At 40.7% G+C, this 26,901-nt stretch overlaps 1 protein-coding gene across 4 annotated transcripts in view; it reads right to left on the bottom strand.

Moving 5' to 3' along the window:
- Window positions 1–26,901, bottom strand: part of TUB (TUB bipartite transcription factor) — a 145,687-nt gene that overhangs the window by 12,888 nt on the left and 105,898 nt on the right. For 2 of the 4 annotated variants that reach the window (XM_088058235.1, XM_088058234.1), the window contains exons 4-12: window positions 22,383–22,517; window positions 13,888–14,055; window positions 9,591–9,662; window positions 8,579–8,700; window positions 7,601–7,792; window positions 6,930–7,042; window positions 5,838–5,952; window positions 824–922; window positions 244–415 (exon numbers count right to left, since the gene is read on the bottom strand). In XM_088058235.1, the coding sequence (XP_087914361.1) occupies window positions 244–415; window positions 824–922; window positions 5,838–5,952; window positions 6,930–7,042; window positions 7,601–7,792; window positions 8,579–8,700; window positions 9,591–9,662; window positions 13,888–14,055; window positions 22,383–22,517 (1,188 nt within the window). The remainder of the gene's footprint in view (window positions 1–243; window positions 416–823; window positions 923–5,837; window positions 5,953–6,929; window positions 7,043–7,600; window positions 7,793–8,578; window positions 8,701–9,590; window positions 9,663–13,887; window positions 14,056–22,382; window positions 22,518–26,901) is intronic. The other 2 variants (XM_088058236.1, XM_014257889.2) reach the window with 2 other exon arrangements.

Below are 26,901 nucleotides of genomic sequence, written 5' to 3' on the forward strand. Positions count from 1 at the left end.
GAGAGAAGCAAGGACAGCTTGAGTGATAAAGGGTTGCAAGACTTGCTAGTGTCAAAAAAAATGACGCATATAAAAAGTACTTTTTGCAAGAACAGCGAGGAGATGCCTTCTGTAGAGAATGTTGAAGCCTCTTATACAGATCCCAATTAAACCTGCTTAGGTGACGCGTGTGAGGGCAGAATCCCTCCCAGACTGTGCACGCAGTGCTGCTCCTACACCTTACAGGCAGAGAGCTCTACTTACGGTCATTGTCGTGGATAATTTGGAAGTTCTTCACTGAGGCCTGTGTGACTCGACCATGGAAATTCAGAACATAGGACTGGGTGTCATCATTCCAGACTGGTGTCTTGTTGTGCAGCTCAATGACACTCTCTGTGTTTTTGTTCTGCCACCGTGCAAGAAGCGTCTCATGTTCCTGCACACACCACAGACACACACTTCAGTTTAACAGCTCGTGTGACAAAAAATACATTAACAGGGAAGAAAACATTAATCTATCCTGGCCCAAGGACTAAACTCTTACCCTCAAACCTCAGAACAGTTTCAGTGAATGAAACTGAGGACTCTGAGGATCTAAATGCAAATGTGCATTTGAGTCCCTTCCACAGTTTGATAAATGTTGGTTTAATGTACCTTTAATTATCAAAACAATTTTTTTGTAGTGCTTTTGTGAGTTACAGTAGTAGTCACATCCCATTGTTCTGCAATTGTTTGAATACCATTTTATTAACTTCTAGGCCTTCAGAAATGCAAATAAAAACCCCCAACTCCACCTGAAAAACAATTCAAGTAATGTTTAGTGCTGGCTGCTGGTATGACTTACATTTCGTGGCCGGATGGAAACTCTTTCATGATCCATATTCATTCCTGGTATGATCACGCTCATTTTACGAGGTCCTTTAAACCCCAGGACATTTGTTTCCTAAAAATGTTTAGAAAGTATTTCATCATGTTCTTTATTTTTATAGTTAATTTCTTCAGCAGAGAGACACGGTGGCAGCCCAGGGAACTTATTTGTTAGTCAACTCAAGAAACATCTTGAAACTCCCACCTCCACTGGCACTGCCAAACATTCTAGCTTTGTCTTAGAAGCTCCAACAACAGGAAAAATGGAAATAGAGAGGTTTCCAAAAACACTCCTAACACTGGCTGCCAGCAACCTTAATATAATTTTTTTTTAAAAAAAAAATCCCTTTGTTAAAAAAGGATATGAATTAACCAGATTGCTTGGCTACTGCTAGATCCCAAAATAAAGTAGCTGCAATTTAAAAATCATAAAATGCAGTCACATATTTTGATGCAAAACAAAATTAAATATATGGGATCAGCTCCATTTACTCCAGAGCCAGCACAAAAGCAAACAAAATGCTAGTTAGAGCATCTGATAGCAGTGCTATCACTGGTTTCCTAAGTTTGCTTAGAGATGACCACAGTAAAAAAAAAACACATTAGCATGAAGGCACATTTTCTAGCTATGAAGACAGTGAAAGTAAAGAAATCACATGGGCAGCAAAAATAAATCCATGAAAAATACAAGTTCTTCCATTAAACATGATCTGATGCTTTCCTGAGCTGCTTTTCACAAGTGCACTTCAGCATTGCACTGTCCTGTCAAAAGACAACCATTAAAATCTAAACCAGCCTAAACCCTTATTTTCATCTGACACCTTTTTTTCTCCCACAGAAGCAACCAGAGCCTTAATTTCAGTTATCACCTGCTTTTGAACCAGAAACAGTAAAGAGCAATATTTTCTAGGAAAACCAAATTTTATCATTAACCCAGTAAATGAAACAGTGACACCTTGAAGTCCATCTCCTCATGTGTTGTGATAGCTGTTTTTCAGTCACATGTATTTTTTTTCCCCATCTGCCAAACTGAAATGAAGGGCTTTGGAGATGCACTAAGGAATCTCAAGAAGAACATTCCCATTGTTCCCAGCAACATACCACAAGATGCCAAGAACCAGACACCCCTAGCTCCAGCTGGTGTGGCTTTACCACTGGGACATTTAAAAGTGATGTATTCAGCTGTCTCTGCTTTTATATTTTTAATGAAAATGTCCTGATTTTATGGAACACTAAACTTATTAAAACATCTCTACTTTTGCAAGCATCTTATCCCACTGGAAACATCTGAAAATACCCACCTACAATACCTGCAGCTTTGCCATCCTCAGACCTTTGAAATAACTTTGCCTGTTCCAGCAAACCATCTGGAGATTTTCCACAACTCATTAAAGATTTGTATGCATGCAAGAGAAATTCTACTGGATTATTTTACCGCAAGCTCCTGAAGCAATCCAGGCATATTCATATATCTTCCTAACTCTAAACATTAATGGGAAGATTCTGCCTCTTTTCTGAATCATTTATGTCCCCTCCTTTGGCAGAGTAAAACATGTTAACAGTTCAGTTGGTTCTGCATCATGGCAAGATGAAAACTGATATGACTGCCAGCAGATTTTATAAGTAGGAGAGACTCAGCACAGCAGAGGACAAGTTCTAAGAAAAGATTCATGCTTATGCTTATTTTCCACTAAGTACTGACAATTTTGGGCTTCTCTGCTATGCCTTACAAGCTTTTCTTCTCCTCAAGCTGCAGTTATGCTGTACATAATTAATTTAGGTGCTGACTGGTTGAAGACATTGTTGAAGGTAAAATTAAATAATAGTGCTGAATCACTTCCCTCCCAACAAGCAGAGGAAAAAACCAGGACTATAGTATTTGGGTTTACTCAGAAACACTGAAATTAGTACTTCTGGCACATGATGAGAGAATGGTTACTAGTTGCACATTACCACCATCACCAATTACCACGCTCTGTGCTGGCAGATGCTACCCTAAACTCACAGTACCACACTGAAATCACATAAACATGGAATATGTGAGGAAAAATATTAAAATTACCTCATCTCCTGCTTTACTCCCTGCTTCTCTTTTACTTCCCTCCTCCATTGTTTTGTGTGTGTAAATTTAAGACTACAGAGGGTATCATTAGGGGAACATAAACCAAATTCTGATTTCACACCATTTTAATGCCATTGACAGTCTTGGTTTACACAGGAACACAAATGTTGTTCGTTGGCAGAGCCTTATTGACTCAGGACACCAATGATTTTTGTTTCAGCTCAGGATTTAGCCCAGTATTGCTGCACTCTCTGCCTTAGCCCATCCAGTCAGCCTCACAATAAGCTGGGCTGCAAGAACAGAGAGCCTCTCCCCAGGGCTGCCTTTAGAATCTTACACACTTCCAAATAATTATGTAAGCAGGTTGCTCCAGTGGCAGTAGCTGCCCTGATAAAAGCAGCAAGGTGAATATCCCAGCAGCCCCCAGGAGATTCATGATTTTATTACCCCCATTTTCTGGCAGCCACTTCCCTTCCTGGGCTTGTTTCTCGCAGCTGTGCCTTGTCCTTAATATTTTCTATAGAAACTATCATTCCAAGGAAGGCCCAAATCACAGAACTCACAACACTGCAGGAGCACAGTGCAAATGACTGAGTAGGACACAGAATCTTGATACTGTACCGAAACCTGAGCCACACCTCAGAGTATCTGCTGAGCTCACTGCCTGGAATCTGAAACAAACTGAACTGTGAGATACTGTGGAATCCAGCACAGAAAACCCTGGTACCAGTGGCACAGCTGCACCTCAGTGCTGTGGGATAAATTTTGCCAACGATTCTTCAATCAGCCATTAGGTGCTGCTGCAGGTTTATTAATAAGCTGGGCTGACAACACAAGGGGAGTAAAAGCAGCCAACAGCACCGAGAAAACTCTGACCTTGCCTAGCTCTGTTCCTGTTGCTTGAAACACATCTTAGGGTGGGCTCCACAAAGGGAGCCCTCACCACATTTATCCCACAGTCAGCCACAGATCCATCACCAGTTCCTGCCTATATAAATTAGACCTGCTGAGATGATTAAGCAGGTCATGCTCAGCAAGCTGGGTGCAGCTTGATCTCCACATGGGTACTTGTTCATATGAGCTAAGGGACAATGAGAGGCATAGTGGTGCTTTCAAAGTATTGTTTTAATAGCTTTTGCTGCAGGGGAAATCTCAGGGCAGGAATTAAAAGACTGCCTTAGGACAAGGGTGTTTCAGCTCTGCTCTTCCTGGCACTCTCTGCTCTAGTTCTGCTGCAGCCAGGAGCAATAATCTCACTTCAACAAACCTGGCTAGTTTGAAATTAAATACAACTCCAATTTCCTTTTGTCCTCTGGCCACAGCACACCTGCAAGCCTGCTGCCTTTCTCCATTAGTACCAAAATATCAATGGAACGAGTAATTTTCTTATACAAATGCACCAGTTTCAAACTGCTGACTACAAACATACAAAAGCAGCTTATCTCAGCCCCATTCTCCAAACAGTGGTCATAGTTTGGTTCTTTCCAACACCCATGCTTCTAATTACCTCTGCTGACCACAACAGCTTTTTATTTGGTTGTTCATCATTCAAGTATCATTTGCTGTTGACTTAAGCAATGCCTAGATTTCTCAATATATAATTTTTTTAAATTGTCTTTGGTTTTCTTTCTGCATTTCCAGTTTGCACCAGATTAGTTGCCTGGCTCCAGGGAATGCCATCCTACATAAACCAGCAAAACTACTTTTATTAAACATGTATGTTCTGCTAGGCTTCTACTGAGACTTCAAAGTGACCTCAAATCCTGGAGTCTCTTTTTAAATCCTGCAAGATGAATTTTTGGAAATTCTCAGAATTTCAAATCCAACAGGAAGGGAGGGATATGTATGTGCTCATTTGTCTGTCTCCAACCATAAACTAAATGTCTGAGGAACAGCACATGTGGACACACACACTTCATCCACATGAAAACTGCATCCTAAGCAGCAGGAAGAACACGTGCTGGCAGCTGATACTGCCCTCCTTCAGAACTCCCAGCACTTTGCATGCAAAGGATGGCTCTCAGCCTCCGTGTTCATGGAAATCTTCCAGATGCATTGCTGCCCACAGCACAAAGCTGACCCTTCTGGGAGCTCATTCTGTGCAAACACGGGGTGTGTGGTAGACCTCAACCTGACAGATTTCCAGGCATCCTTGATTAGAGCTGGGCAGGAACTCTTCAGGAAAGTCATTCTTGGATGTTTTCATCAGAATTTGTTGATTTGTGAAACCAGACAGCTTTCTGCAGCAGTGTACATATCAATTTTCCCTGGAAGGGTTTCTTGGGCCAAAATATTTTTGGACAGAAAGAACACTCTCACCAAAAAGGTTATTCATCCAGCAATCCTGAAACAACAGCAACTGTGTTTCAAGTCTTGATTGTCTGCATTGCTCCTGACAAATGCTACTTAATTTCCTGTAAGAGCCCAGTTTCTCTCATTCAATCAAATTTTGGATTTTACTTGGGTTTTTTTCCTGATAAAAAAGGGTTTTCGAGATTTTATCCCAATTTCAGCTGCTGCAGACCTATCTGTCAGCTACCAATGGTTTGGATCAGAGGTTTGGATTCTCCAAAATGCCTTAACAAACAATGATACTTCAGAGCAGTAATGCCATGCACACAACTCTTGCCAGTTGAGGAAGTTCCCTAAGGTGGTGCCTGCAGGCTGTGATCCTTCCCTTCCCAGAGGGTTATGTAAGAGCTCCAACACCTTCTTCTCACCAAAGGTGAGAACTGGGCAATCCTGTGCACAATGTTTTTCACCTCTACTTTGCACTGAGCCTCCTGGTTTCTCTAGTGGAGATCAGCTGCCTGGCTACATCAAAGTCTGAATGCTGATTTACATAATCATAAGTGAGAAGGAAATTCAGTGTGCTCTTTCAGAAACAGAGCTGCCCTTCCTGCACGCTGTGCCTGTGAGCAGTACTTACGTAACAAATAGCAGCTAGCTCCTGACGCAGAGTACTCGCCTCCAGGCTGGATGTTGTCTTCATTGGATTTACTCCATTGTCATAAACTGTAAACTTAGTTCCCATAAGATTTGATCTACCAAAAAAAATGGAAAATCCAATCACCATTTGCCAGCAATGCTGCCTGAGACATCTATCCTTTACTGCACTGTGGCCCCAGAGGAAAGGCAAATGTTGAGTACAGAGAGTTACTTCTAATCCCAGCTACATGGCAATTCCTGGATTAAAGGCCAAAATGACAAAAATGCAAAGATAGAGCACAGAAGTGTATCCTAAAAGTCCCTTATCATCATGCTGGAGATTTCTGATAACATCTTGCAAACTAGGAAATTCAAGAAAGCTGTAAGGAAACATTTGGGTGGGGTTATTTTGTGTGTCTGCTTGGTTTTTAAAATACACTTACTCACTACAAAACCATCTGCTTTCTTACCTGACTACTAAACTCTGTGAGAATACAGGGAGCGACTTTTCTAAAGCCATAAGTGAGATCAAACCTTTCCCATTGCAGTGGAAAAGAGTGCAAAACACAAAACAGGTACAGATGATCTGAACATACACCCAGAGGGGCCCCACAGAGGGATCAGCAGCAGACTGGTTGTACAATGTGGGGACAGACAGAAAAGGAACACGTGGTTCTGAAGTAATTCCACCACCTGTAAATAACTAACTTGGATCTTAAGGAACAGGCAAAACCAAAGGGAGTTTCAGACTGTGTAACAGTGCATTCCAAAGTATTTATATCAATAGAGGCTAGACACAGTGTACTCGTGCACTTCTGAAAATCCCATTAAGATAAGTTGTGCCGGCACACCCTTGAGAATCTGGCCTTTGAGCACTTAAGAGCTTCAGTCCTGCTGACTTTTAATAAAATGTGATCCTGTAAGTACTTGAGACATTTTTGAAAACATGCCTTGGATACTGGTGATCTTTAAGACCATGATGACGTGAGGTAGTCAAGCCTCTAACTACAACAACATAGTGGATTACAGGCTTTTTAATATTGAATAAACTTTACATTATATAAAGAAAATTCCTAGACTTATCACTGTTTACCTCAGTTTTCCAATAAAACTCTCTCCACCCCGAGACAGGTCAGTTGGGTCTATAGAGATGAGGTAATTAGAGGTTTTACTCTTCTTTCGTTTCCTTCCAGCCAACAGAAACACCTAAGCAATGCAAAAAGAAAATATTCTAAAATGCTAAAGGGGTTAGCACATACCACTTTCTGCTTTGATACAAGGAAACCATAAGCAATTTTTCTGTTTTCAAGCATCACTAGAAAAGTAACAGAAAATCTCCTGGGACTTAGCAAAACCACAGGGAAAAGAATCTGGTAAGGGAAAATGACTTCTCAACCACTCATTCCATTATTTATGGTTTAAATAATTAAATCTGATCTATTTTGTTAAATGTTTCATTCTAACTCACTCTGGCTCTTCCAGCTGAATTGAAAGTAGATGCTTTTCAGGCCACAGAATGCAGAAAGCCCCAACTACTGACAGTCACATAAAGGTGACATGCATGAATTATTTAAGGCCAAGGATTAGACATATGAAGAAAAGCAGTGGAAGAAACAACACAGTTGTTTGGCTTTGGGAAGACTGTAGGGTAGATCTAGCGAAAGCAAAAATGTATTCAAAATATAAAATATAAGACTCCTTCAAATTTTTATTACTTTTTTATATTCAGACGCAACTGGTATGCCATTCAAGCTATGTTATGACCTTTTTACCATGCTCCCTTTCCAAGTGGAGGTAATAAGTAGGGTACATCCCTCGGTCCATTCCCTTCTTGTCTCTTGTGATCCTGCACTTGACAGTGACCCCCTGTGGGGCAGGTCTGACAGCAAACTCCTCCAGGTCATCCACATCTATGAGGGGCTCATTTGTGGAAGGACTGGGGGCTGAGGCCGCTTCCTAAAACAATAAGCAAAATTCAGGGTTAACTTCCATTTACAACAAGGTTATAAGCACAAAGGAACAGCATTTGATAGAAGGTGCACCTTTCAAAAAGTCAAACCAAGGGCCACATTGTCTTGCTGATGCTCTGTGTACAGACCCAGCTGGTGGAGCAGAACAGGGCGGCTGCACAGACAGAATGCTGTGCTGGGATTACAGAGCAAACCCTGGCTCACACCTTCCCATCTCACCACACTCCTTCTGTCAGAAAGGCCATGTTCAAGGACAGGGGTGGCCTTTGATGGAAGGAAAAAATGGGATAGGGAGCAAGAGTTTAAGCTCCAGAGAGATCTAACAACGATGAGAAGTCAGGGCAGTATAAAAAAAAAAAAAAGCAGGGCATCATCAACTGGCTAAGCAAGAGCTTGTGAGTTATAATATTTGAACCAGCCAAAGTCTTATTTTAAGTTCTGATGGTAACAGAGAGAACAGGGTGGGAAAGTGCCCAGAAAAAGTCAATGAAAACAACAGATCCTTCTGAGCACCTGCAAGAGGTAGGCAAATATTTACTGTTTCCCTTTCTCTTCATTCAAGTTCAGACAGTATTTGCCATTCTTTTCTCCAAGTCGTTATTTTCATTGCTTGCTCTTGCGAAGCCTGAGAGCTATCACAGTAAAATCACCTTGGAGATGCTCTAGTGCATATTGAAAACAGAACAAGAAAGCCAGGCCAGTCCTGAGTGCACCCTGAAATCATACAGTTCATAGCAGCTTGCATACCCCCTCTTCAGCACTCTCCCCTTACCTTATTGGATTTCTTGCTCGTGGCAGAACCAGGCCGGGTGTTACTGTTTAACTGTGAAGAACTGGAGCTGTCTTCATCCTCCTCATCTTCTTCCTCATCAAAATTCATGCTGCTTGAAATGCCTGAGGAGAGAACAGCACACTTACATGAATAGTGATAGATGAAAGCTGCCCATACTTGCTGTAAAACACCACTTATCAGACTGCTGCACCCTCAGGCTCGCAGGTGAGTGAGGGGGTGTGGGAGAGTGGCTCATCGTGTGAGGCAGTGCATGAATACATGGGTCAGACAGCAGCTCTCCTGAGAAGCCTAAACATTCAAGTAAAAGAGAAGGGAAACATCTCTCCACAGAGAGGATCAAGTTACCCAGTGATACAGGAGCAAATATCTGGTTAGGAACTAAATTCAGATCATCTTCATCCAATCAAGTACTTCAAACACAACACAGAATCATAAAGAGAGGACAACCTAGCACAGCCACTTGGAAACCCTCACAATTAAAATACAAGCCCTTTTACAGCACACTTTTAACTGTGTGATCTGCTGAAGAGCACATCATAGACAGAGAAGAAACATTCACATCAAGGAAATGTTCTCCTGCATCTTTATTTCATGTAAAGAATAGTATCAGCCCAGGCCAACAGAACTGCCTTACAGCACTTGATAATTTGACTTTACAGGAATTCAAAACCTCAGACATTTCAAAGGGAAACACAACTTTGAACATCAAATAGGTCTTAGCAGCAAAAAGCATCAATGGTGGGACATTTGCCAGGCCTAGTTTTTCAAAGAGTATCATGCAGATGAAGCCACCCCATATCCAAGTTCAAGCTCTCTAAATTTCATATATTACAGGCAATATTCTATACTTTAAAAAAAAAACAAAACTAAAAACATCACTTGGTCCAGAATTCCCATTATGGGTAAGTCAAATATAGAAGGATAAATGAAATGCAGATTTCCAGAGCCAAGCAGCATGGGCATAATTAACTTTTTTTCCTTCTGTACTCACCAGGAACATGATCCAGGGCGACAAGGCTGGATTGGGAGGTGGAAGAGGACCAGGATGTATTTGCATGGGGATCTGGGAAAGGAAAAAATCCAAGGGTTTGATTCTGCAAACCCTTAATTGAGTGAACAAGTATAACCTGGCAAGAGGACTCCACACAGGGCTGAAGGCTTATGGGATGGGGCCACAATGCTGCTGCTTGGATTCACAATTTCTGCACTGCACAAATTCACCTTCTACCTGCATATACCTGCTGCCATCTTCACTTTCAGTACCTTGAATAAAATGAAAAAGCCCTGGATCACAGAGCTGTAGCTTCAGCAAACATCATTCACACTGAAAAGTTGTGCCACCAACACTTCTGTGTGTGATGTGCACTGTATGGTGGGGTTTGGGCCTACTTTTGAATTCTAACAGAATAAAAACCCTCAAACCTGACTGACAGAAATGATACACACAGATTCTACACAATATTGAGTCAGTAATATTGAAAGAAGTATTCAGATTCATATGCAGATGGCCTAAATTCTACTTCAGTCCCTGTGCTTACTATGTCCTCATCATCAAAAGATGAAATCTCTCTGAACTGTTTCTCTGGTAGCTCCAGAGATATGCATAAAGATTTTATTGTAGCTTAATCTTCTGGAATATGAACTTGGTCTGTAACAAGCAGACACTAAACCAAACTGATGTACAGAAATATAGACAGCAGATAGAGACTCTGTAATGGTTTTCTTCAGTTCAAATTTTGGAACAGATGAAGAAAAAGACAGTATAAAAGGAATTAAAATACTTTTTGCTTTTATTGCTGCTTCCAGTAACTTCAGTGCATATCCCTTTAGAATATCCAGATGCACACTGGATAGTGAAACACCACCAGAACAGTAGGAGCGAGGGTATAAAAGTAAACCAGGAGCATAAGCAATGCTTGCACTGCACTCAGCTGCCCTGTGAAAGCTCTCATTATCCACTTCTTCAGCTCCCCCAGCGCTGACATACACCACAGAGCATGACAGCAAAGCCTTTCAATAGGACCTGGTTATGCAAGGGAGGCCTGAGTTCACAGGTCAACAGATATTTTCAAAGCCTGTAGAATTCATTCATTATTAATCACACACTCATTAATCACAAGCATTATTTCTTAATAAGGACAACCATGTTCTAGGCTCTATGCATGGGTAATAGAGACAGTCCATCTCCTCAGCTGGCAGCTGCACAATAAAGCCATAATTCATATCCACAGATGGAACTGGTTTATTTCCACACCTGTGCTCACTATTTCACCACCAGTACTTTAGTGGTAAAATTCTGTGCCAGCCTTAGAAAAGTCTGCACTCACAACCTGTGGGGAAAAATGCTCCAGGGAGCTCCTGTTCTGGAATCCAGAAATGAAACTGATCTCTTCCCTAAATCTCAAAACTTCAGGTGGCAAAGAAGAACTAAGACCCAATTGCTCATTCCATGCCCTTTACAGAGACATATTGGAAACTGGTAAGCATGAGGATTACATGTTAGTTATTCAGTGTTAAAACTTATGGAAGTCTGACTCTGTCCTAGTGACTCATTTGCCAGGGAGGAACTCTGCAGATTAAAACTTTGGGAATCAAAAGGACAAATATTTCCTACAGGAGGCAAATTACTCTAGGATGGCAATTTCCAACAGATGGAGAAATCGAATAAAGCATTTGGCATTTTCCTGCAAGTGGCATATTCTTTTCACAGTAGCCTATAACCTCTTGTCTTGTTACAGAACTTGACTCATTGGGTAAGGAGACACACGTGCTGAGAGAAGTTTCTCTCCACCAGGTTAGTGCCAAAGAGCAAAACAGGCAAGAACTAGGGCTAAGCATATCCAGTGGGATTCAGCTTTTTCTACGAGGCCAGTTAGCATTTCATAGAATCACAGAATAAGCTGAGTTGGAAGGGACCCTTCAGGATGATGGAGTCCAACTCCTGGCCCTGCACAGGACTCCACCACAGTGACACCATGTGTCCCAAAGAATTGTCCAAATGCTTCTTGAACTCTGTTGGGCTTGGTGCTGTGACCACTGCCCTGGGGAGCTGTTCCAGTGTCCAACCACTCTCTGGGTGTAAAACCTTTTTATATATCCAACCCAAACCTCCTCTGACTCAGCTTCAGGCCGTTCCCTCAGGTCCTGTCACTGGTGACCAGAGAAGAGATCAGTACCTGCACCTCCTCTTCCCCTCATGCAGATGTTGAAGACCACAATGAGGTCTCTCCTCCAGGCTGAATAGACCACATGCCCTCAACCACTCCTGATACAGCTCCCCCTTCAGACCTTCACCATCCTCATGGCCTCCTTTGGACACTCTCTAACAGTTTAATACCTTTTTTATACTGTTGCACCCAGAACTGCACACAATATTCAAGGTGAGGCCGCCTCAGCGCAGAGGAGAGCAGGACAATCCCTCCCTTGCCCAGCTGGCCATGCTGGGCCTGATGCCCCCAAAACACAGCTGTCCCTCCTGGCTGCCAGGGCACTGCTGGCTCATGTTCAGCTTGTCATGGACAAGGTCTCCCAGGTGCCTTATCTTTGTGTTCTTCTCCTTCTGCTCCTATTCCATGCAAGAGAAGACCTGATGGGAGACAGCGACTCTAAACACTTCTCAGCTGACGTGCCAGGAAGGACATGCCACAAGCAGTGAAGTGGCAGTGGGAATCCACATGAAGAGCTTTATCTCTGCATAAAGTATCACAGGAATGGTGGGATACTCAAAACTTGCTCAAAACAAACATCCTCTGCTGGTATCAAGCAGCAAACAATAAACACATAGTAAAAATAATTTACAGAGATGCTGCTGACATTGTCTTAATACCTGTTTTTGTGTCTCACCCAGCATAGTTCTGCTGTTAATAAAAATTAATAAACCTCAGTATTCCCATTAAAATAAAAGTGCCCCCCTCACCTCAACTTGAAACACACTAGTGGTTCACTCTTAGCAGTGTCTGTTCTGAGCAGCAGTGTACTCAGACCTGGTAAAAAAGGTCATATCATACATTTGAGAATATTCAGAAGCAACACAAACAAAAAAATTCCCACTCTCTGCTTCTATTAAAAATAAACACAAATTTGGGGAGAATAAAAATATTTGATGGCAAAAAACCATCAAAACCAGAAGTGTCCCCCAGAGAAAAATCTGAGTGCTGTGACCTAATTTGCAAAGTCTGTGGGTACTTTTAAAGTCAATCAGCTTTAGTTTAGTAGTGTGCCTGACGATTAAATATTCTGAGCCATGGTCTAAGGCAACACAATCACCACACAGATCAGAACTTGTTAGTCATGCCCAACACCCCTGCAACTCAAATGCCCAGGAAATAGCACACTTAGAGAAAATCTGCCCATTTCAGTTGGAGCTGCTCACATCTGCAGGGTAACGTCCCAGAAAAAATTAATCTTAGTGAGAACTGCTCTGCGGACAAGAGGCAGCATTTAGGTATGAATAGTCCATTCTACACAAGTCAAGTTTGCACTTACATTTTGCTCTTTATACACAAAGAGTTTATTCTTAAAGCATCAGAGCACTCTTGGCTTGAGCCATCTCTCCTTCAGAAGCTGTACACTGAGGAAGAACAACTCCAAAGCAAATGTCCTCAGAAAACGCTTTGTGAGGGTTTGGGGATTATTTTTTTTCCTTCCTACAGTTAGTGTCTAAAGGGAGATAACAACAGTGCAGGAAGGAAGAGACAGATGCATGAATGTGTACATACACAATCTATCTCCCAAAGCATGCATGCCTCTGGAAAAAGAAAAATAAATTCCAGAACATTTGAGGACTCTGCGTGGGAAATGCTGAAGAATGTGGTGTACTTTTCACCTCTGCAACCCTGAACAGACACTGCGAAAACATGAACAATGTGTAACTGACAGCACCACTAAAATTAATATTCCAGTTTGAATGTTGCTATTTCATGCTGGTTTTTTAGCCACCAAGTAAGTGATTTCCAGAGCTGTACATTATAAAAATGTGAACAGATGGATGTGAGCAATGGCATCTGCCTGGTACCTTAATAATGGCACTGCACTGCAGATGGGGCAGCCACATCCCCGAGAGCCTGCAGAGCTCCTGTTCCTTGGGACAAGAGAGAACTTCATTGCTTTATATTTCTTTAGGTTTGGGGTTTGGGATTTTTTAGGTAACAGAATAGAGCCTAAGAGGCTCTGAGGAGAAGACACACAGAACTAACAAACTGTGCTTAGGGCTGAGAGTGAGGATAGGAAATTGAGTCAATGTCCATCAAGCAAGCAGTGAGAATATAATGGAAGCTTTAACTACTTACCTTTTTTCTGCATTGCTGTTCTAAGATCTTGCTTGCTTTGCTGATGTTGGCCAGTAGCCACTTTCTCACCATCATCTTCATCATGGCTTGCCTGTCCAACAGTGAGAATCTGCACTTGACTTCCTATCTTCTGAACATCATCTTGAAAAGCAGCTGGGCCATCAATCCCTGTCAGACAACAGCAAAAGCCTGAGTTGTCTTTGTGTCAAGAAGCTAGTGAAAAGAGAACTGCTCACTCACAAAACCAGCAGCTTTTCTAGGAATCACAGATTGGATGTTCACACTCAATATTTCTAGACTTAAGCAAGACTAAGCTAGCCTCCAAGGCAAACATTTTACTTTCCACATACTAGAGAATCTCCAGGAGGGGATCAGGATTTCATTGGTGCCCTCCTCACCCCAAAGCACACCTGCCCCATGCACCAGAAACACTGCAAACTAAGCAGAAAAGAACACACTGGAGAGACCTGACTATGAAAACAGATCAAATTTTCACAAGGGCACATAAGAGATCCAAAAACAGATGAACCTGAGCCCTGGGTTATGCCATATCCCCATATTAACACCACTGCTGTCATGAAATACTTTAAAGCTTCAAAAACCTGGAAAATTCACAAGTAGATCTGGCAGTTTATCCAAGAGAGAGGCAGCATGTTAATAAGCCTAAATACACTTTTTGAGTTGGGAAAATCGCCATTCAGTTAATATATCAAAGTGAAACTCCAAGGAAGATATTACACATTCCCTGGAACCTCCATCCTCTTGAGATGCTTAAATCCCAACCAGGCATGATTCTGAGCAACCTGCTGTGAGCAGGGAAGAGGAACTAGACAGTGCCCAGAGGCACCTCCCAGCCTAGCCATGCTGTGATCCTATGGCTCCTGACCACAGCCAGAAAGAAACTATTTACCTCTAATGGATGTAAATCACCTCTGGAGAGAGAAAAAGAAAATAAGGGGTGGGGGATGTTCTTACCACAAGCCAACTTCGTTTTGTTTCTTCAGGACAGCAAGGTGAAACATCAGACTGCAAATGCACTTCAGCTCTTAGTTAGTTAACAGCTAGAATATGTTACTAAATCAGCTATATAAAAATGCATTTCTGCAGCTACAAAAATGGTAATATTTTCATGTACAGATATAATAAATAGCATGAGCTCTATACTGCCACTGTTGTGAAATTTTTGTTAATAAGCAAGCAGAATTGTGGAGAGTTAGCAAGCACTACAAAGAGCTAATTCAGTAAAGGAATATGGTGCTTCTCACACCAAACAGAGCTGAATAAACCCTGTGAGAAGGGGCTGCAGGGATTGGGATTTTTTTTTGGACTGTGATCTGTAGCAGAAGTCTCCAAGAATACCATTTCATCCTGCTTTGCCAGCAGCTGTCAACTTGCATTAAAAGACAGCTGGATTATACATTTAGCACGCTTAACTGTACTTTGCAGTATCTGTTGTCACTGGCACTGCAATACGAAGCATAAGTGGAAAAAAGAGTGGCCCATATCCCCAGGAACAGCACCCAACAACGAGATGCAGTCTGACACTGCAGAGGTGTTAAACTCACAGAGTTCAAGGTCAAAAGGAGTTATTGATTCATTACACAGACCTTGGCAATTTCTGCACCAAGCCTGCAAATTCTGATTTACTCACAACAAGGCCCCTCTGTTGGATAAACCAACAACAACAGCTAACAGCAAATAAATAATCTATCCATCCAGCCTTGAAGGACTAGATAAAGTCCATGGAAATGTCTCTGTGACCTTGCTAGGATGACAATTTGAGAAGCAGCTCTGCATGATACAGAATGAACAGTATCATCTATGCAGCAGGTATAATAAGGCACTGAAAAAAGAAATGCATTTTTCTTAAAATCTATCCTAGGAGAGGCACCACTGCAAAGGTGCTCTAGAACACACAGGCAGCTGCTCAGATCCTCTGTGGTATTTTTAACAGCTTTACAATATTAACCATTATCATTGAAGTCGCTGGCTAAAGATAGGTTCTTACCTTAATACTCTGAATTTCAAAAGTGTTCAGCATCCATGGGTTTAATGAGATGTCTCATGCATATCATATCTAGCCCCTTATTAAGCACTGGATGATACAAACCTAATTTTGAGAACGCTTTTGGGAAGGAACAAACACCTTAATTATTCCTCTTCAAAGCAGACATTGATCTGCAGCAAATGAAATGCCTTCCACAGCACTGGAGATTGAACTGAGGCTGCTTTTTTCAGATGCCTGCAGAACATCTGCACTCACATCCCATGCTGTCAGGAACACCGTGTATTATTAGGAGTCAGGACAAAGGCTACACTGGCAGGTCACAGTTTTAGAGAAGAAAAATCAATTTCAGTATTCTGAAGAGTGCATCACTGGTAGAGTGTGTTATTAAGCATTAGGAATGGTTCCACTGGTGAGCACATTTAAGGGATTGAAATATGTAGCAAGACAGAGAGGATTTAAAAAAAAAAAAAAAAAAGAAAAAAAAACCCTCTGCTGTAGGTGGTTCATGGCAAATGCAGCATTAACTACATTAACAACTTAATACTTGTGTGTGTGCATAATCTTTATAGCTACACATGCATGTGTAAAATGGGATTAAATGCTGGCATACATTTTTCTCTATTACTAGGTGCAAGTGCATCTCTGTAAGCCATAGTTCAAAAGGCAGCTTTGCCACCACCTACCAAATGTCTGAAAACATCTGAAAACACTTCCAAGCTTGTGATATCACCTCAATGATATTTGAGGTGGATCTCTCCTTCTCTTTGACTCACTGACTCCTTTCATCCACTTCCTAGAATATTGGTTTTCCGTATAATAAAACAAACCACTCATCTAGAGTTTCTGTGCTGAAGGATGTGGTCAAAAGAGGCAAAGAAGCTGAGTGGGTCATGCCAAAAAGGTTTTAATTGCTATGGTCAGCATTTTTCAGGTAGGGAAAAAGTCTGACAGAGACAGCCTTGAATACCTGCTAAGAAGAAAGGGGAATTTTTGAGAGGCAAATGTGAAGGAGGGCAGAGAGGAAAGAAGAAAATTAGAACAACCCTCAGAATATCAGTCTCTTCTGAAAAGCCTCTTGGTACACTTTCACATGATCATGTCTCAGATGAAAACCAGAGGCACCAGAAATTAAAACAAAGCAATACTGAGGAAAAAAAGAAAATCATCAGTAAATGAACATTGCTGGTATTTATATCCTGCAAATACTATTCATCAACACCTGTATTCTCTTAGCACCTAAAATCTCTAGAAAATGTTTATAAATAAGCAGCATCAAGCTGTTGAAAGATGGTAATCTAAACTACTGAATGGCAAACAATATTACGATCAGGAAAGGAACACAGCACAGAAAACAAGTAATTCTGTCCCTGCTTTACAAATGAGGAGCTGCAGGACAGGGAAGTTGTTGTTCTCATTTTACAGAGCACTTAAGGCACAAGTTTGATGTATGAAACTGGGCACACTGCTCATAGACTAAGAGTATGATTTAGCCCTTTGCAGCTCAGACCTGGAGAGCTGAGCAAGGTCAGACAGGAGGTCTCTGGAAGAGAACATGCACTTCCTGAGCTCAGTTCCTGGTCTGACAAAGGAGTCATATCCACGTGGAGAACACCCAAGGCTGTGGGTGCAAATGCTATTCAAGACCTCTGCAGAGCAGCTCTCCCTCCAGCTGAGGGACAGCAGCACAACCCTTCAAAGGATGGCCTGCTCTGAGGTCAAGGACAGGGAGTCCCAGGGAGACCTGACACCAGAACAAACAGTATCCCTCCTTTAGAGAACTTGGCTTAAAGCAAACCCTGCTGTCAATATTTTCTAAGCCATTTCCCTTTATATTGCTGTTCTCATAGGAGCTGATATGACCCCACTGATAGGGGTTCAAGCAACCGCAAAATCACAAAGAGATTCGTTTTTAGGGAAAGGGAGCAAATAGAAATTTGTTTTTGAAATGACATCTAGAGGTGATTTAGTCCAAATCTCCATCAGACTATTGCTAGCACCAGATCAGGACACTAAAAGCAAGTACTTGATCACTAAGCTCTATATTCACTTTGATTAAATTAAAATAGTAAACAGGAACTGTACATTCATAAATCTTTATCCTTAGGAGGTCAAAATTACTTCCTCACAATCAAGTTCATGTGTTGCCAAAGCAAATCCTGGAAGGTTTGTCAGATCTAGAAATAACAGGAAATTCACTTATTGTCCCTCCTACCCTTTTTCTTTAGTGCCCAGGGAAGCTGAGATAAATCTGCTTTACAGATCTCCCCCCATCAGAAAGGAAGTGCTACAGTGAGAAATGATGCTTCTTACCCAACAACTGCTGCTGCTTTCTGAGCCAGCCAGTGTTAATGTAGCTGCTTGTTACATACGAAAACAGGACAAGATGCACAAATCAAAACACTCAGACAGGCGTGAAAGGGAGAGAAGAAACACGGGAGAAGCCAACCAAATCAAAACATGGAATAGCCACCCCGGCAGGAACAGCTCTGTGTGTCAGAGCAGCTCGTCGGCATCCTGGCTCCCAGAAAGCCAGCAGGAAATAACCAGTGTACCACTTACATTTAAGGTATAGCATAAGGGGAAAATTTTGGCTAAAGTATTGTTTATTTTAATATTTTAAACACATCCAGGTTCCTAAATTCACTGACGAAAAAGAGATCTTCATTTATGTTGTCTGCGGCAGTTCAGAGCAGGATATTTTCCCAGAATGCACTTTCATAGTCTCAGCACAAGACTTTTGGGAAGAAAAACCAAACCCAACCAACCACCAATTACTTTTCACAGAATGATTCCTGACTTTTCATATCAGATTTCACTTTGTATTAACTCCTGGCTTCTCATGTTTTTCTGGGTTTTTTCAAACATTCCATTTTATCTTCCTGATTTGCCCCATTCACTGCACACAAACAAAAAAATGCACTTTCTTTGTAGAAGTTTCCCTCCTCTATCTTAGGGGGGAAAGCCCACCAAAGTAATGACACCATTATGGAGCTGTAATGCTTTCATGAATCTCCTTTTTGAAAGAATCATCAAGATATTTGATAGCTAAAGATGCTCTGGATTTGTGATATTATGTAGGGTACATAGTTTTCATAGCTTCCTGCTGCAAATGTTTTCAATAATATGCATGATCTTTGTGTTGAACCACCTAGTGATGCTGTACAGTGGGTTCACTGCTATCCTGAATCACCCCAATCTGCCACAAATCAAACCAGAATTTCATCCATTATCTCCATTTGAAAGACAACCATTTTACATGTGCATTTGTTACATCTGCTTTGGGTTTTTTTTCCAATACTGAATATTATGCCAAGCAATAAACTGTGAGACTGAAGCTTTCAGAAATACCAGTTTCATGAGCTAAGCTACTACAAAATGTCATCAATTTATTGCAGTTCTAGGCTCTGTCCCACAAAAATTATGGTTCTTTTTAAAAATAGGCACAGTGCACACTGCCAGTAAGAAATACCAGTAATAATCACAGATTTAGAAAAAATTGCTGAATACCTTGTTACCCATCACAGAATTACAAAGTGCACTGACATGAGCAGTTAGCTACATTCCTTTTCCTATGCCAGTGTAACCTCATTAAACCTGATATTTCTCTCGTGTTTGTCTTCAGCGCATTGTTCTGATCACAGCTTCATCACTCTTCAAGCCACTTAAAAAAGCATTACACATCTAAAACCAGAGTGCAGTCATTACACTACAGCTTCAACAGCTACTCATGTATAATTCAACAATTTTTTGCTCTGAATTAGCTTCTTATTTATAGGATCTGGTCTAAGTGTTCTTTTTTCTTGAAACACAAAGAGCTGGGCTATGCTTAGAAAGGGAAGGTCCGCTATAGCTAAATACTAACAAAAACCTTTAAAATGCCATTTGAGCATGTTAAGTGCACTCACCCCTCAGCATTCATCCTGCTCATTTACAGGACACACAAAGGTTACACTCAGAGCAGAGACAAACCTGAAGCAATTGCAAAGCTAAAAGCAGAACCTAAAATTTCCCAAGATTTGCTCTAATTACCAACGAGCTCCCTTCAACAAAATCTCTTGTGCTAAAACATGGCATAAAACCACTTCCCCCTCATCCATTTTCATGGTTAGATCTGAAGCTATCAGCAAATCCATTCAATACTGTTATAAAAAAATCTTTCCTTAAGACTCACATTTATTTTTAAAAGTAACTGAAAATTAATACAAGTTCTACCATAGGGTTCTGTTACTATTTGCATTTTCTTAGTTCCCAAATTCAAAATTAGCTATGTCTGTAGTAGATTTATGAGCAAAAATCCCTCTGGAATTTTAAAGACACATTTGGTTTTACTTTTAAATCCAATAAAAAACAATTTTGCAGCTTTGATAAGGATGGAAGACTGGAAATCCAGTCATAATCCTCCCAAGTTTACAACTGTCAAAGGTAAACCAGCTATTATTCCAAGGGTGAAATTATATGTGAATGAACAGCTAAATCCCAGTGCACAGAAAAAGTAGACAAGCTGGATGAAGTGCTATGTGTATGCTCTGAACATACTTTGGCTGACTTTTATTTGCTTCTAATCATCAACATGAACTTCAGGACAGGAGATACTCAGCATTTTCTTTGCTATAATTGATAGATAATTGATTAATAACACCTCCACTCTCTGAAAACTTGGAACTGATGGGAAAATGCTGAAGGCCAAGGAAAAGCTCCCACAGCAGAGCAGGATGAGCAGTAAGAATCTCAGCAGAGGCTGTTTCTAGAGCTAAAAATATTAGTTCCCAACACATGGAGCAGTGTCAACGTGCCAAAGTTCCCAGTCTACACAAAGTGATTTTGCTTTCACTGACACAACTTGCTTTTATTAACATAGGCCAACATTTGCCTGGTTGGGGGATTTTTCAGAAGATGAGTTAGATTATAACTGGCATGTGAGAAAAATATTAGGTGTTACCTGCTGTGGGATAATAAAAAAAAATGTGCAGCACAGTATCTTCAGTTCTGAACACAGGCACAGACACAGGCATGTCAAAAGAGGTCTTAAGGCTATGCTGTAACCATGATTTAAGTACTAGCCCACATAATGCTCCCTTTACTGGTTTTCTTTTAAACTAGTGAAAGAATTTTTACTCTTCAGCAAGATGTATGTCAAAATAAAATTTGGCATTTGTATTACTGTGCTGGAATGTCATTACTTTTCACATTAAACTGGGAAACATTTGCTTTCTGTTAATTTATTTTGCCAATAATTTTTACATTCAGTTAATTTTCCCTTTGACACACACCATCTTTTCTCAAATGTATGAATAGCCTTTAGCTCAGGGCCAGCCTCTAAAGCCTGTATTACCTAGAGGTTCCCTTGCAGCCAGAACTACACAGTTCTACAGACAGTGTCTACAGACAGAGAGATGCTTTAGATTCAGACTCAAGAATTAAGCTGCAACACACAAAGGATTTTACTAAGGTAGGCTCAAGTCCTGCAAAATCCCTGCAGATAAGCTCCAATACTTTGACCTCAATAATTAACCTTATTAGTCATTGCTATCTTTAAAGAGACTTGTCAAGGATATACACTACTTTCACACTGAAGCAACAGTGCAGAAACTGTGGGACATGCACAAGACAGGAATACAGCACAGCCCAGGCAGGACAGTGTTACAGTGGCCTTATTCAAGAACTGCAAGTTATTAGAAAGTTATTTCATTTCATTAGTGATTCAACAGCAAATAAAAAGTAACTGTATGTGGTACAACAGCTTCTCTTTTTCTGTGAATGCATGTATATATATAAATAAATAATCTAAATACCAGTAAAGTAGTTCATTATTTCTTCCACCTAGCACAAACTGTAAATCTGAGAGTGGCAATGTCATTTCTACCCACCCTTTTGTCATTACCAATAGTGTATTTTTTTTGTCTAATCATACACAAAGTCATTGCAGAAGATTTTTCATACAAACACCTCCCATTTATCAGCCAGGTAGGTCAAGGTAACACTGAAGTAACAACTTGAAAAACCCCTTTGAGGATGGTGTGTCAGTTTTGTTGAATTGATTTTCAAGATGTCCCCTTAACCTCTAATTTGTATAACTTAAACCTCACTCAGAGTCTGGACATAAGCAGCTGCAATTTAAGGCTGCTTCTCCAAACAAGATTAATTTCAGATAATCTAAAAAAAGCACACTCTTGTAGGATGGTTCTCTTCTTTTTTACCACTGCAAGAAAGCACCATCATCTTTCCTTCAGAACTTTCTTCCTCCTCTGCAATTTGAACAAACATTCTCCTCTAGAAAAGACTCCATTTACAATTTTTTTGACTCCAAGGCTGTACATGCCCAGACACAACCAAGTCACATATGTTTTCCAACCTCAGAAAAATGTCAGGGAATTACTCTTAGACAATTTTCAGATTTTCAAATGAATTATATAAAAAACAAGAGAGAGAGAGAATTGACAGCAAAGCAATGAATTTAACATCTGACATGCAGCTGCATGCAGCTAACCTTTGTGTTTCCCTTTTTTCTCCTTTCTGGTGCTGCTACTCTGACAGCTCGCAGCTGCTGCCTTGGTTTTTTTAGTTGGTTTCGGAGCTTGGGCGTCCACTACCACCTTTACATCTTCCTGTTCAGCCTCCTGCACTGCTTCAGAGATTCAGGGTACCCCACCAAAAAAGAAAATAAACAGAGAGAAGAGAAAAACAGAGAGAGAGAGACGAGAGAATGAATTGAGAACTTTGCAAAGGCATAAAAGAGAAAGCAAACATAGCAGAGTTTGGTATTTCAGACAATTCATGCAGTGAGGAGAATAAAGTTAAACCAGAATTTGCAAAGCTGTAGTAAAAATCTGAAAGATTTTCTCAAAGCTGAGATATATTTTCTTACATTTTTCTTCCTCACAATAATATATCAGCTCCTAACTTTTAGTCCAAAAGTGACATCAGAACATTATTTTGTTACTGAGCTATTGTAGGAAGCATTTTTCATAGTAAAGCTCTGCCAGAATGATCATCAACAGTGGCAGCATGAAGGCAGAAGAATTTTATTTTGACTTTTTAGCATCCATGCTTAAAGCTACCTCCTAATTCTCTAAACAAGGAATCATCTGAAGGTTACTTTCAAAGCACATCTTGCACAATTGTGTAACACAGCATGATGAGTAGATTGGCCATGCATTTTATAGTGAAACTATACCCAAGCTGAATTTAAAAAACTCTTCCTACTTCGTAGCAGGCACCAATTAATGAATTCCTTGCAAGGACTCTCTACAAAATGCACATGGCATAAACTGTGAATATCAGCATAATTCACACAGTGTTCCTTGTTTCCAAAGTAAAAAGATGCTTTATCATTTTCCTAAAAGCACGACGTGCTTCGAGGTCAGTATTTGAGTCTCTGAAAGCAATGCACACCGTAACTCCTTCCTCTGGCTAGACCAAACCTTGAAGTTAGAGAAATATCACAACTGCCTTTGTGAAACGCATAAAGAAACTGTCAAACTTCACACCCCAAACTTCAGGTGGGCTAAGAGATTTTGGGGTTGGCTGCTGGTCACTGGTAAGTGCTAAGCCCCACTGGCTTCATGTGGTGACCATGGTTTCTCTCCCTGGCACATGGGCCTCCAACCCTTTCTTTTTCACAAAACTAAAGCACTTTCTTTAAAAGGATAAAAAAAGTCCTCTCAGGACCATTATGGGAAAGAACTGGTTGCCCTAAAATTACTTTTAAAATATCCAGACAAACTTCTTAGAACGCCCAAAAGACTAAATGATTCTCCATGACGTGTGGACTGACAGTATCCTCTCTCTGAAGGGGAAAACTCTCCCTAAGCTTCTCGCCTCTGAAGCAACTTTCCTCTTCAGCAAATCCTTCAAGCGCATGAATAGAAATAGAAACGCCAGGGAGATTCTCAGAGGAGAAAGATGAAACAGATTTAGTCATGTCTGTGTAGACTGCAGCTCCCAAACCCGCTGCTACCCTCCCCAGCACAGCAATCTGTTATGAGTAGCGTTGCATTCACAACACAGCAGGCACCTGAAGCACTCAAGAAACACATGCTCCTTTTCTCACTGTGCAGAGGAAGGGCTCCAGTCCTACAGAGAATATACATTAAATTATTAGAGGAGAGGCTTGAAGTCCAAAGAATCAGCTTGAAGCTGCCTGATTTTTAATGCCTGTCTTTGTCAAACACTAATCAAAGGACTGCAATCCCTTTGTTGAGGGGAAGGGAGCACTGGAAATGAGTAGGACAAAATCAAAGGAGCGAGTGCCCAGGGCAAATGGCACGTAAAGGACAGTACACTGGGTCCTTCCTCCATGGGCATGGCAGCCTCAGACTAAGCAGGGAACCAGAGTCAGCTCCCCACAGTCTTTAAATAAGTGTGATTTGCCAACCCAGTGCCTATGCTATATTTACACCTCAGTATCTCTATTAAAACTGTTCTTTTAATTGTTTTGAAGATGATAATCCACGTTATAATTAAATTCAGTACTTTAGAAATGACCTGCATTAAATGGCCAAGCAGTTCTCTAAATCATTTTAAATCTGGCCATATTCATTCACTCAGAAGCAGCACCATTTACTTGGTCCAAAGCAACGATCAATCAAGCAAAGGATGAAACTTTCTGACATTATTAATTGCAAAGTTAAAGACTTCTCTATCTTGCTAGCCATTCTTTGATCTTACAAGTAAAGCCCTGAAGCTTTCTGAGTTACTTTTGCCTGAAAACTTCAAGCAAGAGGTATCTGATTATAAGTTCAGTGAGGGAGCTTCAAAGGACAGAGAAGGGAATATTTCCATTGCTTTACTCCATGAGGCAGAGAACAGGATTTCAGCCCAGCAGCCATTCTGAGCATATACCTTGGCTGCTGTCTGTGGTAAATGGGCCTTTCAGACACAAGCAATGGAGGCTGCAAAATAAGATTTAAATCATAAAGATAATGATACAGTGCCTGGGCTCATGAAAGGAATTGGCACAGAATGTCCTGTTTCTAAAGGATACATTTCTGAGCATTACCATTACATTTAAAGTACTACCTCTATAATAAATCCAAATTTAATCCCAACATGCCATCTCCACCACAAAGCCATCTCATTCTGAGCTTTTAGCTATTTGGCTAAGGCTCACCCACTCATGTTTTCTCTGGTGTTGTCTGCAGATACCAAAGAAAGTTTCCTTTCTGTACAAATTCAGTTCAGGGCAGTTCAAGGTTATATCCTTGCATTTAGGCAAGCTCCTGTCAACAGGCCAGCCAGGATTTGGATCCTTGCAGCCTGCAAAACCAAAGGGACAGGTCTGTAAGCTTCCCCTGCTCAGCTGGTCCAGCAGGCTTGGATGTGGAGCAAAGTAAAAAATCCTGTTTTCTGTTTCCAGTGCTTTCTCCTGCCCTGGAGAGATGGAAGAAGGACCATTTCAGAGCCCAGTATACTCACTCTGCAGCTGGTCATTAGCATGTGCTGCTTTGAACTGCTCAAGCCAGCATTCCTTCCAGGCTGCCTTTGTGGAGATGAAGCAAGTCAGAGAGGCAGTGTTTATCCCAAGCCACGTTGTCAGGGGATCAAATGTCTTCCCCTCTGCCCTCTGCTGCATCTTTGGATCATTGTCTAACAGACTGACAAGAATTTCCCTTCTCAGCAGGATGGAAACCTCAAGGTTAACTCTAGCCTACATTCCCCACAAGCTCTAGATAGCCCCATAAAACCATTTACAGCTCCCTGAGAGAAATCCTGAATAAGGAAAATGAGGCTGCCTAAATAATATTCACTGATACAACAATATGATTACATTCTTTGCTGGACATCAGAAAGTTAAAAACAATGATAGGCAGCACCAGAGGATAAATAAATTAAGAACCTTAAATGCAGCTATATGGGGATGAAATTTCAAAGGCTGTCACTCAAAAATGCATTAATTTCTGTTCAGCTACCCATTTAGGCGGCTTTAAAAATCCCTACTGACATTATCTTAAATAGTAGGAGACTAGATTTGAAAATCTATCCTGATACTTGATATGCCCCACCCCAGGTTTTTTTCACTTAAAAAACCTAGAGATTTTCCCTTTCCATAAGAATTATTCATTTGTACTAGAATTTTCATTCAGACAAGAAAAAAATGGGGGAGAAAGTGCTGTAGTGAGTCAGCACTCAAAACAGAAAAATCCACTGGACTCTCAGACCTGGTATTTCATTCTAGCTTAAACTTAATAAATTGTAAAAAATAGTTTTGAGCTAAATGCCAAAAAAATAAAACAACTACATGACTTTAATTTCAGTATTATTCATCCATGTTCATTAAATCAAGCACTCACTACCAACCTCAATAGAGTATTTAAGAAGTAATTTCTGGGAGACAGAAGGGAGCACAGATTGCAATATCAGTTCAGGATCTGAGATGAAAAGAAAAGAGGAACAAACAACAGTTTGTTAATAAAATAGAGGTGTGTGTGGAAGGGCTTTGTCAAGGTAGACAAGGGCAGTGTCCCAGCTTTGCCTTGCACCACCAGCAGCCTAACTCAGAAAAGAAGAAAAAAGAAACCTCTCCATGAACCAGTTCTGTGCTGGACAACACTCCAGGTTACAGGGATAAAGCTACAATGCACAGTCCAATAAGAGGATGCAGTTTGCAAGCATGTGAGTAATAAACTATGATGCAGACAAGTCAAGCTTTTTCAAATCTGTAAATTACCCGTATATATTTATATGAGTGAATTAAAATGTAAAACATGTCTTTCCATCTGGCCTTCATGGTGAGAAGTTCACACAGGAAACAAGTTTCAAAGTAGCATGAATGAAAATGCAGATTTCTTTTCGCCATTTGTATGACCATATTTCTTGATATGAGTGCTTGCACACTCTTATGATCTTAGAGGAAGAAAAAAAAATCTATGAATCATAACTTACCAATCTCTATCACATAAAAATGCCATGTGCTAAAGAAAAAAAGATGCTTTTGATCAGTACATTATGTGAAGAATGAAGTAAATGAAAAATTACAAAAAGAAAAACAATTCTAAAATTGTGCAGTC

The sequence above is a fragment of the Pseudopodoces humilis genome, chromosome 7, assembly GCF_049639895.1.
Source record: "Pseudopodoces humilis isolate 2021_Gansu_Grassland_sample_001 chromosome 7, ASM4963989v1, whole genome shotgun sequence".
Taxonomy (NCBI): Eukaryota; Metazoa; Chordata; class Aves; order Passeriformes; family Paridae; genus Pseudopodoces; species Pseudopodoces humilis.